At 38.9% G+C, this 18,482-nt stretch overlaps 1 protein-coding gene across 4 annotated transcripts in view; it reads left to right on the forward strand.

Annotated features, from left to right (window-relative positions):
* SYNE1 (spectrin repeat containing nuclear envelope protein 1) overlaps positions 1-18,482 on the forward strand; it is a 473,246-nt gene that overhangs the window by 344,824 nt on the left and 109,940 nt on the right. For 2 of the 4 annotated variants that reach the window (XM_047102923.1, XM_047102922.1), the window contains 7 exons: positions 1,526-1,682; positions 4,624-4,755; positions 4,952-5,107; positions 5,670-5,879; positions 10,683-10,784; positions 15,359-15,478; positions 17,115-17,315. In XM_047102923.1, the coding sequence (XP_046958879.1) occupies positions 1,526-1,682; positions 4,624-4,755; positions 4,952-5,107; positions 5,670-5,879; positions 10,683-10,784; positions 15,359-15,478; positions 17,115-17,315 (1,078 nt within the window). The remainder of the gene's footprint in view (positions 1-1,525; positions 1,683-4,623; positions 4,756-4,951; positions 5,108-5,669; positions 5,880-10,682; positions 10,785-15,358; positions 15,479-17,114; positions 17,316-18,482) is intronic. The other 2 variants (XM_047102925.1, XM_047102924.1) reach the window with 1 other exon arrangement.

Consider the following 18,482-nt stretch of genomic DNA (forward strand, 5'->3'; position numbering starts at 1 on the left):
ATAAACAGAATTAGATATACCAACTTGATTTTAGCACGTTTTCACTTAATATTTTTAAAATCAATCCATGCTGATACATATAGATCTAGTTCTTTCATTTTAACTGCTTAATAGTATTTTATCTTGTGAAAATAGTTCACCCATTTTTTTATTGATGGGCATTTACCTTCCTGCTACTTTTTTTTTTTTTTTTTTTTTTTTGCTATTATTAGTGTTGTTGAACTTAACCTTCCTGTGTGTCTCTAAGTGCACAGGCGGGGGAGATTCTCTATTGTATTCTAGAAGTAGAACATCTTCATTATAGCCTTATAGATAACTTTAAAATTTTTTTTAACATTTATTTATTATTGAGAGAGAGAGAGACAGAGCATGAGCATGAGAGGGACAGAGGAGGGGGAGACAGAGAACCTGAAGCAGGCTCCAGGCTCCGGGCTGTTAGCACAGAGCCCAACATGGGGCTTGAACCCACAAACTGCGAGACCATGACCTGGGCCGAAGTCAGACGCTTAACTGACTGAGCCACCCAGGCGCCCCAAGATAACTTTTAAAGGCTTACTTCAGCAGACTTACCGAAAGAAACTATTGTATTCATTACTTATTCTGAGAAGAGTAGACTTTGGGGTAGTGTATAGTATTATCCTGCCAATGAACTTGTTATTATTATTATTTTTTTTTACCTAAGCAAAAGTTCTGTCGAAATATTAATTACTATCTAGCATGTCTTTCAGATGACATGGTTCTAGTTAGGTCTTTAAAACTCCTGACAAATGAGGATCTACTGGAACTTGGGTCCCCCAGACTATAATCATTAGGTACCATTTATTGAGTGGCTATTATGTTTGAGGTAGGGTCATAGGCATTATGCCTGTCTTCTCTAAATGTAATTCTCATATTTTTGCAAGATAGATACTGTGTTCATTGTAAAGAGGAGATAATTGAGGCTCTGGGGAGTGAAGCAGATTACTCAAAATCACAAATCTAATGTGCTGGAGCAGAGATTCCCACCCAGATCTGTCTCACCCCCAAAGCCGACGTCCTTCTCTGATGCCACCTGCTGCCTGTCATTAAAGATGATACTTCAGTACCTTCCTTCCACCCTCTGTACTTCTATTCCATGTCCTGAAACCTTGTCTGGAGCATTTTCTTTGGACACAGGATAAAAACTCTCAATAGACTAAGCAACATTTTTAGAGTTTTTAGATTGCTTTGCAGGCTGTTTGTTAAAGGACAGTAGTCTAATTGTATGTACCCTTTCCCATTCTAAAAGTTACAGTTATTTTTTATCTTTAATACTGAGCTGTTTTCAATGAATTGTTGGGTTATTGTGCTCATAGTTCAGTTAATATGAGAATATAATTATTTGTCTCAAGTTTTCTATTTAACTGATATTTTTAAAGGGTAAGCTAATGACTACAATAATCTAGTTCCAATTTTAGAGGCCAGATTTAGTGTATACAATAAGTTTCCTAGAGCTTAATGCCTTTTTGCACACATTGTAAACTTAGATTATTTATTCTTCTAATAGCGAAAAACCTGATGTGTTATCCCAGGAGTTGGGGATGGAAGGGGAGAAATCAGCCTCTGAAGACCAGATGAGAATGAAATGGGAAAGCCTACATCAAGAATTTAGTACCAAGCAGAAACTACTACAGAATGTTCTGGAACAGGAACAAGAACAAGTGGTATCCCAACGTTTTGCTTTTATATGTTAACCGATACAAAAGATGGATAGCTTATGCAAATAGAATATAACTGTGCAGTAATCTATGCATTATCATTTCTAAAATGAGATGTAAGTTACTCATATTTTTCTTAACAAGCATATTTCACATTTCCCTAAATAATTATGTATTTATATGTGGAAATTTATTTGATTTCTAGATACTGTTTTTCTGAGAGATGATTAATAGCTGATGACTCATTAGAATAAACCATTAAATTTTTAGTGCCCCCCTTTTTTTCACTACCTTGAGAATTAGGGTTGCAAATCAAGGATACATACATCTAGGACAAGAGAAACTCAACACAATTGGTTATTTTCTGGAAGTAAATGGTCAAGTTATCTTATTTTCCATTGCTGTTCCCACTATTTAATAGTGTCAGAAGATCTTAATGAGAAGCATATTGGTACCTCAGTGGATCCAAGAGGAAGGAGAAGCCAGTGGTCAGCTAGAGTGGTCACTGATCCACCTGTAGGCTTGTTCCCAAGATGGGTAGATACTGTGTAATGTTGGACTTGGTTTCACCATGCAAGGCACATCCAGTGGAATTGAATACAGCTACAGAAGGTTCCAGGTAGATAATAGCTATTAGTTCACTATAAGCAGAGCCAGAGAATAGTTCAGAGTCAGAGGAATCCACCCTGGAGAGAGCTAGTACATAAGGTGGGAACCCAGGCAGGCCTGCAATATTTACCACAACTATGGCCCAGGATTTTGAAGCTAGAAGCTTAATCCTGGGTTCTGGGCCAGCAATGCTCATCTGGGCCATTCTTTGATGCCAGTATTATCACAATAAAGTCTAGGTCCTTTACTGTGGATCTGAGGAAGCTGTTGTTTGCACTCCTCTGACTAGGACTAGCTTCAGGGCTGGGAGAGACTGAACCCAGAAGTGAAAGGGTTTCAGTAACTGCAGGGCATCTGGGGAAGGAAAGGCAGGGGCTGACAGAGCAGGCACGATAAAACAGGTACGGCTTGTCAGGATTACCTGAGATACGGTAATATTCAGGATACGGCCTGAAGGTCACAGTGTGTCCCCTTATCTGTGGGGAACCATGTGTTAGTGTTCCGTAGCCATTCCTGTCTACCTCATTTCACAAACCCTTATGGAATGCCACCCTTTCTTACTCCTCTACTCTGGCCAGGAGTCTTCTTTGTCACTGTCCACAGGAATAGTCACCAACACCAGCCCTGGGGAACATAAAGCATTCCATTTGTGGAGGTAGTTATCGCAGAATCATCTTCTCCCCTGACAAGTGGTGCCTCATACCTTTTGCATTGACCTCCTCCCTGTTTAAATTAATCCTTCTTCACATCCTTGATCAAATATTTCTAATACTTACAGCCTGAATTCTTGATTCCTGACATAGCTTTCCTGGACTTGACTTCTATCTCACCTTCATGTTAGAGTATTTCCCCATGCCTTTGACTGTATGGGATATTTACAGTCTTTCCTGACTATCCTAAGTCAGACAAATCTAAGGCATTTGTAGGCATATTCATGTTTCCTTACTATTTTCCATTCATTAAATGCCCAACCCCTGGAATCTACCTATTGTCCATCCAGCCTAAAGTATCTGTGTGATTCATCCAACATTGCAGACTTCCTGGGTGTCTCCTCCATTACCCACTCTTACCTCAGAGACCTACTTTTTCTGTCCATTCCTTGGTCACCCCAACATCTTCCATGTGAGCCTATTGGAAAGGCCCTGCCTGCTGCCACCAACGTTCCCACATGATTCCTGGACAGTTAGAAGTTTACGTTCAGGTTCATATCTCATTGCCCTTTGGAATTGGAAAAGGAAAGCATTGAATGTACTTTATTTTATAGCATTTTTTGCATTTGAGTGCTTTCTTTCTATAATTACTGGTCATTTGTCCTAAGTACCTCCTGGGTGGTTTTCTTCTCTTTGGTGTGAAGAGGAAAAAGGTGAGGAAGAAGTAGTTTGAGAGTTTCCAACAAGAAAGGGGATGATCATTTAGTGAGTATATTTGGTGTATTAAGTGTTATTACTAGCAACACTCCGGTGAGGTTGACCTTATCTCTACTTTGTGGATCTGTAAACTAAGGCTTGAAGAGATTAGATGATTTCTCAGGGTCTCGTGGCTGAAAAGAGGCAGAGCTGGGATTTGAATGCAGGTCTGTCCAACTCCGAGTCCCTCCCCCATTCCTAGGAACTGTAACCCAACCAAGGAAATAGTTTATACATTTCTGAGAAATTAGGCAACCATGGTAGGCTCCATAAGCAGGAATTAAAAAGGAAGCTGAAGTAAAAAAAAAAAGTAGAAAGCCATTGTAGTAGGTGTGGAATTTAAGGTGATAGATTTTAAAGGGTTTGTGGTGGATGTTCTAGCTACAGCAGGAAATGAGTTGGGCATGTTTAGAGGATAATGAGTAACCAGCCTGAAAGGCAAGGTGAGAATGAGACATTCTATAAATTATGGGAGCAGGGTTTGTTTGGAAACATTATTCAAAAGTTTGAGTAGTAAGCGGTATCATGTCCTTGTCAGGGAGACACTGTGTGTGCCTGTAAGAGTTTAGGAGAGATGAAGTGAATAGGCATCAGCCTAGGTCTGGTATCTAGGAGGGATGATTTCATCATGAGTAGCTTGAAACCAAGAAGACCAGTTGAGAGGAAGGCTGTGATAGATTTCAGGCATTTTTCCCACTAGTTTTGTTGTTGTTGTTTGTTTGTGTGTGTGTTTGTTGTCCATCAGTGGAAATGTTACCATTAATTTGGTCACCATGTGTTAGTAGACATGGTATGTTGAAGAAGTCATATTTCTCTAGAAGAGGTTTCTATAAGGACGGTTTTTCCAGCATCTGCTTCAATGTGCAATTCTAAATGACGAAACCTGAACATAGTACGTGGGCTCTTGAATAAGTGCCCCTGTTTTCCTACAGCTCTACAGCAGGCCAAATCGGCTCCTGTCTGGCGTGCCACTGTACAAAGGGGATGGGCAGACCCAAGACAGATCTGCAGTGACGTCTTTACTGGATGGATTGAACCAGGCGTTTGAGGAGGTTTCGTCCCAGGTAGGGCTACACTGTTGGTCTGTTCATGCATCTTGGTCTCCGTGAGGTTGGCCCACCTTTGGGCATGAACGGCGGAGACCCTACACTAGTGATTAGCCCTGAAAGGCAGAGCCACTGCACCATGGCATCTCATCCTGGTATTTTTCTTTGATGCCTCAGACACTGTGATTCATTCCGTGTTCCCCTCTTTTTTCAGGGCGGGGGGACAAAGAGGCAGAACATTCACTTGGAACAGAAGTTATATGATGGGGTCTCAGCTACCTCTACATGGTTGGATGATGTTGAGGAACGCTTATTTGTTGCCACAGCACTTTTACCAGAAGAAACCGAAGCTTGCCTCTTCAACCAAGAGGTACGTTTGGCAGCTGGGGTCTGTGAATATGTGATATTACAAAGCACTTGAAGTTTTGGTATTGGATAATTAATGTATAAGGAAGGTCAAATGTAAAGTAGTTCTGGTAAAGTACAAATCAGGCTTATTTCCAAGCAGCGTAATGCAGAAGAGAACTGCCTAATGAGAGTTGCATGTTTATTCTTTATCTTGTGTATGTAGCAGGAGGAAAATAATGGAGGACTCTTTGTAAAAAACTTGTTGTATATCACAGATTTTCTACATATGAAACACAGGCTAAAAAATAGTGTATGAGTTTCTAAATAGCCCTTTACAAATCTCATTTTTCACCAAAGACATATTATTATTAGCTAATGATATAAAGTTTCTGAGAAAAATCTCTCCAACAGCAACTTGCCTAATATTTATAGATGTGAAAGTGATTCATCTTGCCTTTGATAGAATTATTGCTGAATAGTAAGGGAGATGTATATAGTGGACTTTCTGTGAGGAAATGACTTGGTTTGTATATCAATTCTTGGATGTAAACATTGAAATATGCTTTCTCTTTTATCAACCCTAGACTCTTGCCAAAGATATTAAGGAAATGTCTGAAGAAATGGATAAGAACAAGAACTTGTTTTCCCAAGCATTTCCAGAGGATGGTGATAACCGAGATGTTATTGAAGACACTTTGGGTTGTCTTTTGGGCCGGTTATCCTTGTTAGACTCAGTAGTGAATCAGCGATGTCATCAGATGAAGGAAAGACTTCAGCAAATACTAAACTTCCAGGTAAGACATTATCAAGAGACACTTGACCATTCTCTAGCTATATTTGATAATAAGCAGGATGTCTTAATGAGGTATGATATAAACCTTTTTTTTTTCCCCGCAAATGTACCCTGAAGAGCAGGAACATTACAGCAAAACAAGGGAATAGAACCCTAGGATTAGAACACTAAGAGTTTTATGTTCCTAGAAATAGAGGGTTGAGAAGACCAGCCAACCAAACTAAGGGCTGAAAGGGACTTTATATTCAACCAATAAGTCATACGACTATAGTTATAACTTCCAATTGATAATAGTGAAGTGTAAAAACATATGACCAAAGAAACATCAGGAAGTGCCACAGTACAGAACCCCAGACTCCAGTGCTTAGGAGCCATTGAAAGTGACCATGGCCTAGTTACTTCTTACCTGTGTTAAAAATGTACAGTGACTTCCCAATCCTAACTCTGGAGACTTTGTGCCTTTCAGCCCTAGACTAGAGTTCTGATGCCAGCTGAGTAATTGTCTGTTTATGAAACTTTTCCTTTGACTGTAAACTTCAGCAAATGCAAAAAGCCACTGATAAACTTTGAGTTGATTTTCATGCCTAATAAAAAGCATTCTTCGGGAATACCTAAGTTTTAATTGAGCTTTATTTTCAACAAACATACAAGATTTATAAAATAGATACATGTAATTAGGGCCAAGAGTTTGGTACAAATTTTGATTTGTAAAAAATTACTGTTAAAATGTCCAGAGTAGCATCAGACAAGAAACAGGGAGTTTTCTAGACATTCACCTAGAGGGACAAATTATCGTTGCTTTCCAGCAGTTTGTATTCTTAAAAACTACAAAGTAAAATTATCAGAAAAAATTGTGTATCGTTTTGTTATTCACACAAAAAATTCACACATATTATTGTCTTCAGTCTTTACAACATACCTATTAGCTAAGCATTGTTCTAATATTCATTTGCAAAGTTAGAAGAGAAAAATTAAGGATAGTCTCTAAAACCAACCATCTTGGGTTCAGATTCTGGCTTTGTTACCTACTGCTCTACATACCCTTAGCTGCCTTAGTGTCCTCAGCTATTAAGCCACACCCATAGTAATTGTCTCTTGGGATTTTGTGAGTATAAAGTTAGTTAAAATGTGTAAAATACTTTCAACAGTGTCTGAAACATAGTAAGCACTCAGTAGGTTTTGTTATTGTTGTTAATAGTAGTATTCATTATAACACATGTAGAATCTGAAACCAATATAAAGGTTCACTTACTTCTCCAAGACTATTCAACCACCAAAGGAGCACCTGGGTGGCTCAGTCGGTTAAGCATCCGACTTTGGCTCTTTCCATGATCTCATGGTTTGTGAGTTCGAGCCCCGCGTCAGGCTCTGTGCAACAGCTCTGAGCCTAGAGCCTGCTTCAGATTCTGCATCTCCTTCTCTCTCTGCCCTTCCCCAACTCGCACTCTCTCTCTCTCTCTCTCTCTCTCTCTTTGTGTTTCTCTCAGAAGTAAATAAACATTAAAAAAATTAAAAATTAAAACTAGAGCCAAGAGTTGACTCAAAGAATATTTTTATGTTTTATATTGTTAGGGTGCCAACAGGGGATATGGAGAATAGTATTCCTATTCAAGATATATTTTGAAGGCAGAATCAATAAGGGTGCATTTGTGTGTGGTTTAGATGTGGAGCATGTGAAAAAAGGGCACTGAGAGGCTCAGGTTGGCAGGTCTGGTGGATAGCAGTGCCATAGACCAACGGGCAAGGCTGCGTCACTGGCTGGACATAGATGGGCTATAGAATTAAGATACTCAGGTGAAGAATCACAGTACACATTTGGCTATCAAGTCTGTGGCTTAGAGGAATGGCCTGGACTAGATATGTGTGTAGGTTATGTTGGGTAGTACATAGAGAGGAAAGCATATTCCACTTGGAATCAGAAAAGTTGGGGGTGATTATTTGGGTATTTTGTTTTGGATGTGAGATCTGATTGCATGTTCAGGTATACTCCATCTGTCTAAAATCAGCAAAATTGTTGGGCAACTTATGGAATCTTGTTTCATTACTCTAAAATTCACCTTGCCCAAAATAATAGGCCGAGTTTCAACAGCATTCTGGTCTATCAGCCGTGAGCGAGGGGGTTTGAAAGTACAAATGTGTGTATCACTCGGAAGCATATTTCCCTTTTCAAATTACATTTGCTATGATAGTGTGTTTAGTACTTTAAAATTTTTATTGGTAATTATAGCCAGTCAGAGTAAAATATGAACTAAGCATGAACACTCTGGAACTGATTTTCCGTAGAGAACCAAGAGGAGAACATGTAATCATGAAATTCTCTTTAAATCATGTTCTCTATTTTTCTCCTGCCAACAAGTTTCTACTTGTTGGTGGCCAGCTCATGAACAACAACTGACATTTCAAAATGTTTGTGTTCCAATTTAATGGAAAGAAATAGTTCCAGGGCTAGAGTAATTAAAGGTCAAGTCACAAACCATTGTGTTTTACTTTGCACCAAGCACCTGGTATATTGTCAGTGCTCAGAAGTTAATGGAATGATATGCCTTTGTTTTCCATTTAACTTTTGAGTATCAGCTTTTGCCAGAATATGAACATTATCCTATACTCACGGACAATCTGGAAGTACGTGTTGATGTAATGTAAATGTATCTTATCTCCATGGAATCACAACAAGTCAGTTATCAACTGTTCTGTTAAAAAAAGTTTTTGCCTATAGACTTAACCCCAAATAAATTTAGTGGACATTTTTATAATTGAGTATTTTAAGTTATTTAAAAACTAAAAAAATGAAAGCATTCTTTATTAAATGGATGAGGCAGCACATAAAACTCGAAACCTTCTGTATACCTGTTTGTCAAAAAGCAAGAGTCCTGCCTCTTTATGTCCTACAAGCAATGCCAATGACTGTACAATAAAGCTTGTGATGTCTGATATGTGTGCAGTGTAGACCTACCTTAACTGGCTGCCGTGTTCCACGTGTAGTAACAAAAAATGGTTACAGTCTTCGGATTTTCATTTTTAAGAAAATGTCAGCATTCATATGGTTATTAATACATTCTAAAGTCTTTTATTTAGTAATTTTTAAATCAGTCATATTATCTGCCTTACTGTCTTCTTGACTGGCTCCAGTCAAGTGAGGCCTCCAGAAATGTGAACTCAGTTTTCCATTACCTTGAGTCGAATAAAATTAAGGCAGAAAATATGCTATTAAATGTGTAAACATGATGTACAGGAAATATATCCACAATCTTCGTTTCTTTCTTTTTTTTAAGTATTTACTTGGGTAATCTCCATACCCAATGTGGGGTTCGAACTCACGATTCTGAGATCAAGTCGCATGGTCTTCCAACTGAACCAGCAGGTGCCCCCACAATCTTCATTTCTAACTCATGATATATTATTTACATTTATCTACTCATTTAGAAGAACTGCGTTAATGTTCTAAGTATATGTAGCTAGTAAAGACTTTTTCTTTTGAATCTGTTCAAATGAATGGAAAACATCTTTTCCTAGGCATACAAACAGATAAATATGTCATCGTTCTAATGGCCCACATGGCCTCCCCCTGAGCACAGTTAAATAATACAAACAGTGCTATAATTCATAAGCAGCAACGTTGTTTCTGGCATCATTTTTTCAGGGCTGTTATAACAGTCTCCTAGTGAATCCACAACTAGGTTTGCAGACTGGTTTGGGTTTTGGTGAGTGACAATTATTCCCTCTTAGGATCTAATGCTTTTCTCCAATGTTCGTGTTCAGTGTAATTTTTTTTCTTTTTTTCTTTTTTAAAATTTTACTGCATAGTTCACTCACTGTTTTGTTTTCTAGCTTTGAATTTTGTGTTACAAGGCTGGCACACATCCTGAAAGATGTTTTTTCTTTCTTGGCATGATTATCCTTCTCCTTGTAGATGGTCAGATTTTTGCATCTTGGTGATGTGTCCTCGTATATGTATCGTCAGCTCCTGGTGAAGGGGACGTGATGAGTCTGACCTCATCCTCTGCCAAACAGCCAGCCCATCATATATGTTTGCTGACCAATAAGAAACAGAAGCTTATTTGCTGACATTTCAGGGAGAAAAACTAGAAATTGTATCATTCCAAGTTTGTTCCAATTCATTATTCCCTGTAGAACTGAGCACCAAAATTGTGATCGTTATCTTTCTTTTCGTATAACTATAACACAACATAAATATATTTGGACTTTCAAGTGAGTAATCTTTATGAACAAAAGCCTTTGCTAAGGTCTTTTTGTGTTGTCTTTTCATATGTCTTTGGTCATCGTGGATAAGATTTATTTTCTACATTCCTGGGTGGCTTTTTATAAGCTTGTGCAAATTCTCTGAAAATAGGAGAAAAAAGGAAGTGAGAGAGTGAATGAGGGGAGAGGGGGAGAAAGGAATTATAGTATTCTTAAGGAATCACATTTTTTCCCAAATAAGGGTAACACCTATAGGTGGTTTTAGTAAATAGAAGTCTTTAGTGTGATATTTCCACTACAGTGTTTAAATGTGCACCTTTATTTCAAACATGTCAAGAAGATTAGGGTGACTAGTATTGCCTTTTATTTGCATACCCAATTTCCATTTGTGTTATGTTGGAAACGGTAAATTCTTTAAAAGCCCATTTAACACTTTAAGATAAATTGTCACCAGTTTTTTTTCCTTCCCACAGGACAGTATTGTTTCTTTTGGGCATTAAATTCCTACACCTGTATGTTATTTCTAAGAATGCGTGTAATATTTACAGCTGTTTCAGATTCCCTGTTAGATGTGTTAATTCTCCCTATTTACTTTCCTCTTTAGAATGATCTGAAGGTGCTGTGTACATCACTGGCCGACAGCAAATACATCATTCTGCAGAAACTGGCAAATGTGTTTGAACAGCCCGTGGCAGAGCAAATTGAGGTACTTACACAGGAAGAGTGAATGCAGAGAGTAAATCTGATTTACTAAGACATTTCAAATATTCTGTGAAAGATTAATGGCTCATTACAGCATTTTTGTTGGTCATACATTTTGTCTTTAAGTGCTGGGTTTGAGTGACTGGCCAGGTTCCGTGGAATCTGTCCCTCGCTTCTGTATGGAACTAGGGAATAGGAGATGGCTAGAGGTGTCAGTGACAGATGCTGACCCGAAGAAGTTTGCCACCTAACAATGAGATTAGACATGAGCCTCAAAGACCTAGGACAGAAAGTCAAACTGTCCTGGGGCGATTCCAATGAAGCACTAATGGACATTCAGAAGAAGGGCAGATTGCCTCCAGCAGGGTAGGATCGGGGGAATTTTGTAAAGGAAAATTTGAACCAGACTGAGAAGTTTGGGCACACAGAGACTGGGAAGAAAGATGTCCAAGTAAAGATGACAGCAAGAACAAAGGAATAAATGTTAGACAATTCAGAGCACTTCTGGAGAAAAGCAAGGAATCCTATTTAGCTGACTTTATGATGAATGAAAACAACGGAGGGGAAATAAGTTTGGATGAGTACATTTGTGGCAGCTTGTAGATTCTTTAGCATGTCAGAATATTTGGACTTTCTTCACTTTTCTCTGAACTTTATTGATTGCATATCTCATTAGTTAAAAAGATCAGCACACACCATAAGTATTTGTGTGTTTACTTATTTATGAGTTATAAGCAGGTACTGTGTTAGAAAGCATACACAAAAATGAAAATTCGAAAGAATATGGTTGAATGTAAGTGAAAGACATAGCGTTTCACCCTCACAAATCATCTCATACACTTTTTTGGGTACTTGCGCTCACCCTGGAGACCACTGGCAGTGGAGAGTCACTGGGGATGTTTGAAGGTGAAAGTGAATGTCAAGGCCAGATCCTGCTCCTGGGTGGTGGACAGGACATTGCCAGGTCAGGAAGCAAGATACACCTCAAGAGGCTTCACTGAGCTTTACTGATGAGAAGGAAGGAGAATTCTAACTAGTGTGATGTCACTGAAAACAAGGAGGAGAAAAGAAATGGAAAGGATGTTACATAGTATCTCCCATTTCATAAGCTAAATAATTTGAAAAGTGTGTGTTTTAATGGAATTTCTTAACCTAATTTCAGTAGACCTCTAAGGGTTCTATGAGTAGACTACAGAGAATTATCCGTGATACAGATCCGAAATATTTCTCTAGATAGAAAGCCAGATCTATCTGTCCATCCATGGGAGACATCACCTAAAATAATTTGCAAAACTATATGTGAATGTCCATTTTTCTCGATCAGAATTTCATCTGTTTTTTTAAATCCCTCATTTTCCTCAAATTAAAAAGCATTCTTCTGTGTCCTATCTTCTACCTAAAAGGAACTTTTTAAAATTTATACTTTTTAAAAATTTTTTGGCTTTTAACATACCTGATTACAAAAAAAAAAAAAAAAAAAAAAAGATTTCAGCAACTATAGTGATGGTTTTCCTTGAATTTCTTTTTTTTTTTTTTAATGTTTATTTTTGAGAAAAAGAGAGACAGAGCGCAAGCAGGGGAGGAGCAGAGAGAGAGGGAGACACAGAATCTGAAGCAGGTTCCAAGTTCTGAGCAGTCAGCACAGACCCCAACGTGGGGCTCAAACTCACAAACCGTGAGATCATGACCTGAGGCGAAGTCGGTCGCTCAACTGACTGAGCCACCCAGGCGCCCCAATTTTCCTTGAATTTCTAATGTGAAATATAGGACATGTATGATCACAAGTAACATTTTTTACTAATTATTGACCAATATCACTAAAGTGAATTCCACAGATAAAAATAAATAACTATACCATTTTTTTTGAATAAGGGGGAAAGTGTGCTAATTCCATCCTACCCTCGGTTAAAAAGGTAATAATAGCAGGAGGCATGAGAGTGACACCTCTCGGTATATTCATCTTTTGAGCCATGTCATTCTGACCTTGAACAGACATGTCCCCATAAGCCTGACTTCCAGGGACCTCCCTTTACCATTATTCTGAGGATTTCCGTCACTTCTCCCTCTGTTGGATATTTTCTTTTCTGAGTCTCAAGTCTGTCTTTATTGTATGGCTTCCTTGTTTTGTTAGTACATATCCTTACTAAGAAAGGATGCATACTGGGTACATTTTTTGATAGTTTGCATATCTGAAAATGTTATTATACTATGTTCACACTTTACTGATAGCTTGGCTCACTATAAAATTCTTGCTTGGAAATCAGTTTTCTATAGAGTTTTGAGGCTTTTGCCTCATTGTTTTCTAGCTTCTGGTGTTGGCTTGAGGAACCTAAAATTGTTCTGATTCCCAAAGATGTCACAGTGGCACTCCTGGGAAAGGGTCTGTTTTATCCACTGGGCTGGGCATTCCATGGGCTGTTTTGATTTAACAGCTTTCCTCTTTCCGTCTGGAAAGTTGTCTAATGATTGATTTAATATTTTTTATTTCTCCATTTGATCTGTCTCCCTTTCTGAAACTCTTTTTATGCAGATGTTGGATATTCTGGTCCAGTCTTTTAATTTTTTTTTGTTGTTGTTGTTAAGAGATATTTTGCTCTATATTTTGGAAGACTTCCTAGATTTCAACTCTATACTTTTCTATGGGAGTTTTGTATTTCTGCTCTCATGTGTTTAATTTTCCCTGAGCTCATTTTGGTCTCTGAACAATCCTTTATTCTGTTCTTTTTCTAATAGATGCATTATCTTTTGTAGCCTCTCTGGATAGATTATGATTTTTTGGCTCAAGTTTTATTTTTCCTGTATGGTCTGTCTCCCTCCAGCCTGCTTTTATTTGTTTGTTTACTTTAGTCTCCATCTTTTGTGTTAGAGGCTTCTGAGATTATGGAAATCTTTGTTGTCTCTTCACATTTAGGATGGAGAACTAAACAGCTGACAGAGAACTTTGTGTATGGATGTGGCTTGACAGTTTTGAGAATTACTGAATTGTGTGGGCTATTTATCGGAAAATCTAGGCTGCAGTACTCTAGAAGATGCCAGGGCTCCCCATGTAGCTTTCTGTGGGCATTCAGTCATGTATCTCTCTGTTTTCCATCAAGTACTCAAATCTGCAGCTGGTTCCCCCTCATTCCAGAGACTATCTGTTCCACCTTCTCTAGAAAATGAACTCCCTATCTTTCTCTGGGAAGGAAAGGGGCAGTGTGGATTGAGAAAGGGGCTCTGGGAACATAATTGCTCTTTAAGCAGCTTTTTTACCAGCCCTCTTTGTTTGGCTCCCCATCCTACCCACCCGGAGTTCTAGAGACTCCTGTTGCTGTAAGCCTGGTAATGTAGATCTCCTGTGAGTTTAGGATTTGTCTTTCTCAGATTTCTTGCTTTAAAAAAAAAAATTAATGTTTATTTCCTTTTGAGAGAGAGAGATACAGAGTGTGAGCAGGGGGAGGGGCAGAGAGAGAGAGATGAGAGGGAGGCACAGAATCAGAAGCAGGCTTCAGGCTCCAAGCTGTCAGCACAGAGCCCGACATGGGGCTCGAACCCACGAACCATGAGGTCATGACCTGAGCCAAAGTCCAACACTTAACCGACTGAGCCACCCAGGCGCCCCACACTTTCTCAGATTTCTTAAGTCAATTATCATGTATCCTGAATTCCAGCTTTCAGACTTTTGCTGGTACTGTCTTCTTTCCTGTTTCTTTATCCTTGTAGATTTGGGTGGGTGGGAGGAGGCGGGTAAACAAAATATTTGCTGTTTGTAGAGGGGATTCAGGAAAGAGAAAGCAAGATGCGTATGTTTCATCTGCCATCTGGAGTCCATGTTCTTTTCATCCTTCAGGGCAACTGACGTTGTTTCTTGCAAAAGTCTACTTAGCCTGCTCCAGGATCCAGTGCTGTCTCCCTTCTCCAAACTCCTCTAACAGGGATGAGTTACCGCGAGTTGAGTACCTGATTGGATTCACCCTTGTTTTGTTTTGCTCTGTTTACTCTGGCTTCCTAACCAGACTGTGAGCTCCTTGAAGGCCTGGGTGAGAGCGTGTTCCACTTCTACAGACCTCACACTGGGAAGAGAAGGCTTAGCACCAGGGGCCACTGTAATAGCTGTCGATTGCTTGCTTTTCCACTAAGCAGAGAGTAAGCTTTTCCTGACCACGCTGACATATTGTCCTCTTGCCTTGCTGACTCTCTCTCCAAGGATGCTTAAACTGCATTTCAGGAGACCAGAACCTGTTCCCCTAGAAAATCTTGGGCAAACACCTTTGCTAACCATGTCCTAAGGCATGCTTCTCTTTTAGGTGTTGCTGTTCACAAATTCCCTTATTTGTTTAAGAAAGTGATTGTTCTCCCAACCCTCCACACAGAGTCCCTCCTGCCTCCTTACCTGTAAGTCAGCTGACTGTGGTGTAACAAAGGGCCTCCTTCTCTTTTCTGTATACTAGATGGTCATGGTTTTATGCTGTATTGAAAGGAGTCTTTTTGTAGGCATTGAAAAAGTTTGATGTGAAGGCAAGAACAAATAGATATAATAATCACATTGTGCGTGGGGAGTTGTGGGAGTTCTAATGAAATTTCATAAATCTTACATAGGCAATACAACAGGCTGAAGATGGGCTAAAGGAGTTGGATGCAGAAATCATTGAATTAAAAAAGCGTGGTGACAAGTTGCAGATTGAGCAGCCTTCCATGCAGGAACTGTCCAAACTTCAGGTATGGTTTTCTACTAATAGCATTCAGCTTCGATGATACATCCTAACTGGATATCAAGAAAAAAATTATTTTGTTTATTTTCTTGGTTTCTCTCCATAAAATTCATGTCATTTCATTCCTAATCTTTTCTAATCTCTTTTCTATTCCTAAAATTTTCTATTTTCTGAAACTTTCACCTTATTTAATGCAATGAAATAAATTGTATTCTCATACTTCCAAGATTCCTTTTCTGATATTTGCTTTATTATGATTCCAATGGCTAAGCATTGTGGTATAGGGTAGTTGTGGCATATTATTTTCTACACTAGAAAATATAAGAATTATAAATCCTACCTAGAAAAGTTAAAAGAGGGATATTTACCCTGTATTATAGTCTACCTGAGAAAACTGTTTTAAAAACAAAAAATGCTCAAACTAAGACTTTTTAGAAAGTAATTTTTCTCAGGTGTTCAAAACTATAGTTAATCTTTCATACATGTTTGAATGGGAGAAAGACAGTGTTTCAATTCCAGAACAACAACAAAAAAATTAAACTAGAATGTAGTTGAGATCTCAGCAGAGTTCCCAGCTTCCTCCTGGAATAGGAAATGATTTGGGCTTAATTGGCTTTCTTAGATTAGGCAAAAATCCGACCCCCGGGGGTGGTCGGGAGAACCTGGGATATTGGACCGGCAAACTTGAGCATTTGATGGGCAACAGAGTTAAATTACATTAAGAAAAAGTGATACACACATGTTAACTTTTCTCCGCATGCTTGTTACAGAGCTGTTGGGGATTAATAGCATTAACTCCAGCACAGGGTCACAAGTTCTTCCTTTTTTGAAAATAAAATAGCTCTTATTTTAAAAAGAACATTTTTATTTTAACTGTCTTCATTCCATTATCTCACATTTCATAATGTCACTAGCCCACAGCCCCCACTTTGCACTTAGACGGTTTTCCAACAGTGCTTAAATGTCAGGTGTAAGAGTCAAACGTCATAGTTGTAAATAGGCATTAAAGTTGAACTTTTCCAGATTGAACCATTTTGGCCCGCGAAACCTTAATATGATACGTTAATCAGGTCCATATGGTTCAAATAAATTTTGTTTGGTGTATCATCATCTCCTAAAATGTCTTTCCAGTTTAAATAGTTATTTATTTACTCCACCACATTTGGCAAAAACATTGCCTTTTTAAGTCCTAAAGTCCTTCTGCTCACATTAACCTCCTCTGTTTCCCTAGCTCTTTATTTAGGGAATAGTCCAAAATCTGATTATTCTGTAGCAGACGAAATATGAAAGATGCTACAGTCAATGACTCTAACACTATGTAAATGTTAAGAACATTATAAAAAATTAGAATTACGTTTACATGTCCCTCAGCCACACAAACAACTTTTCAGCATTTCAACCCCACATCGCACCATAAACTCTTGACGCCCTGAGAAGAGAGCTGTCGAATCTACCTCCTTTTGAAGGAAGTTTTCGAAGAGGCTCATGAGAAAGGCAGGCAGAGCCTTTCATACAGAGCATCACCATCAATCAGATACCTGAAGGAGTATTTTTGGTGGGTTGTGATCTTGGGAGGGAGTATGCTTTTCAGAGAAGGGCCAGCACATGACCTGAGAGTGAGTATCACGGTCTCTGTTTCGTAGGACATGTATGATGAACTGATGATGACCATTGGCTCCTGGCGGAGTAGTCTGAACCAGAATCTTGCCCTCAAGAGTCAGTACGAAAGGGCCCTACAAGATCTGGCTGACCTGCTGGAGACTGGACAGGAGAAGATGGCAGGTGACCAGAAAATCATTGTGTCTTCCAAGGAGGAAATTCAACAACTGCTTGACAAACATAAGGTAAAAAGGGACGGGGGGGGGGGGTGAGGTGGGGGGGTATATAGTTGCAAAAGCATGTTCTTAATCACTGTTATTTATACACACACACACACACACACACACACACACACACATATATATATATAGTAAAATAGTAAAACCTATTATTATCAATCTTTTATGAGTTCCTCCTTGCATAAATTACTCTTTAAAATTAAGCAACAAATGTATGTTCAAACCCATGGGCATTCAGTAGCCCAGGAAAATTATAGAGGATAGGTTTCTATAATTTTGTGAGTTGAAAAGAATACCAACGTTCCTAGTAATTTTAATTATCACTTCCTCACTAGTATTAGCCAGGCTTTCTCCTATCATAAATTACAACCAGTGGGAAACTTGGGGACTTTCTTTGAAGTGCCCAGCTTCCTTCTTAATTCTGCTTTTGTCCTCTGTGTCTTTTATGCCCATTTATTCCTCTAGTCCTAGGTGTTTTCTCTGCCTTCTGTTGCCCTGGACAAAGGCTCCTCTCTGTGCCCTGGGAATGCAGAGCTGCCCACTCGGCTGTGGGATGGGGTTTCTGTCTCTTACGTGTATCACTCAGTTCCTCTGGCCCTTAAGTACATGCTCCTCTGGTTGCTGTACATGCTCCTCTGGTTGCTGTAGGCCTCCAGAGTTTATTCTTGGGGACACTGAGTCCTCTTACTACATGATCAAACCTGGGGGGCCTGAGATTGCCATGTTCCATGGCCAAGCTCAGGTTAGACACTACTCCTTAATAAAGGAATGCCTGTTTAATGTGCACACAACAAATAACTCTTGCATTATTAAAATGATTACAGAAAGAAGAGTTTGCCAGTCTAGAAACCCAAACTCTCAGACTGTAGGAATGTCATATGCATGGAAACTTTGAAAATCCCGTTGGATTATAGATAGTTAACATTATGCTAGTTAACATGTAGCTCTTAACATGTGGTGTCTTATAAAGGTAAATTTTGGGGGGAGGGGGAATTGCACTTCTTGCTATTTTTCCCAGGGAGTTTTGTCCAAAACTTTGTGATTTATTAAAGCCTTATCATTTGGCTTTGAAAACATTGCTTTAAAGTTCACAGCTGGTTTTCCTCAAATCTTTGACAACAGCAATAAAGTATCATGCTGAGTTATTCCAGAGAGGAAGCTAGGATCAATGAG

This window comes from Lynx rufus, unplaced genomic scaffold, assembly GCF_022079265.1.
Source record: "Lynx rufus isolate CCGP_SWC_20201006 ecotype Redwood Valley unplaced genomic scaffold, mLynRuf1.p SCAF_6, whole genome shotgun sequence".
In the NCBI taxonomy this organism is placed as follows: domain Eukaryota; kingdom Metazoa; phylum Chordata; class Mammalia; order Carnivora; family Felidae; genus Lynx; species Lynx rufus.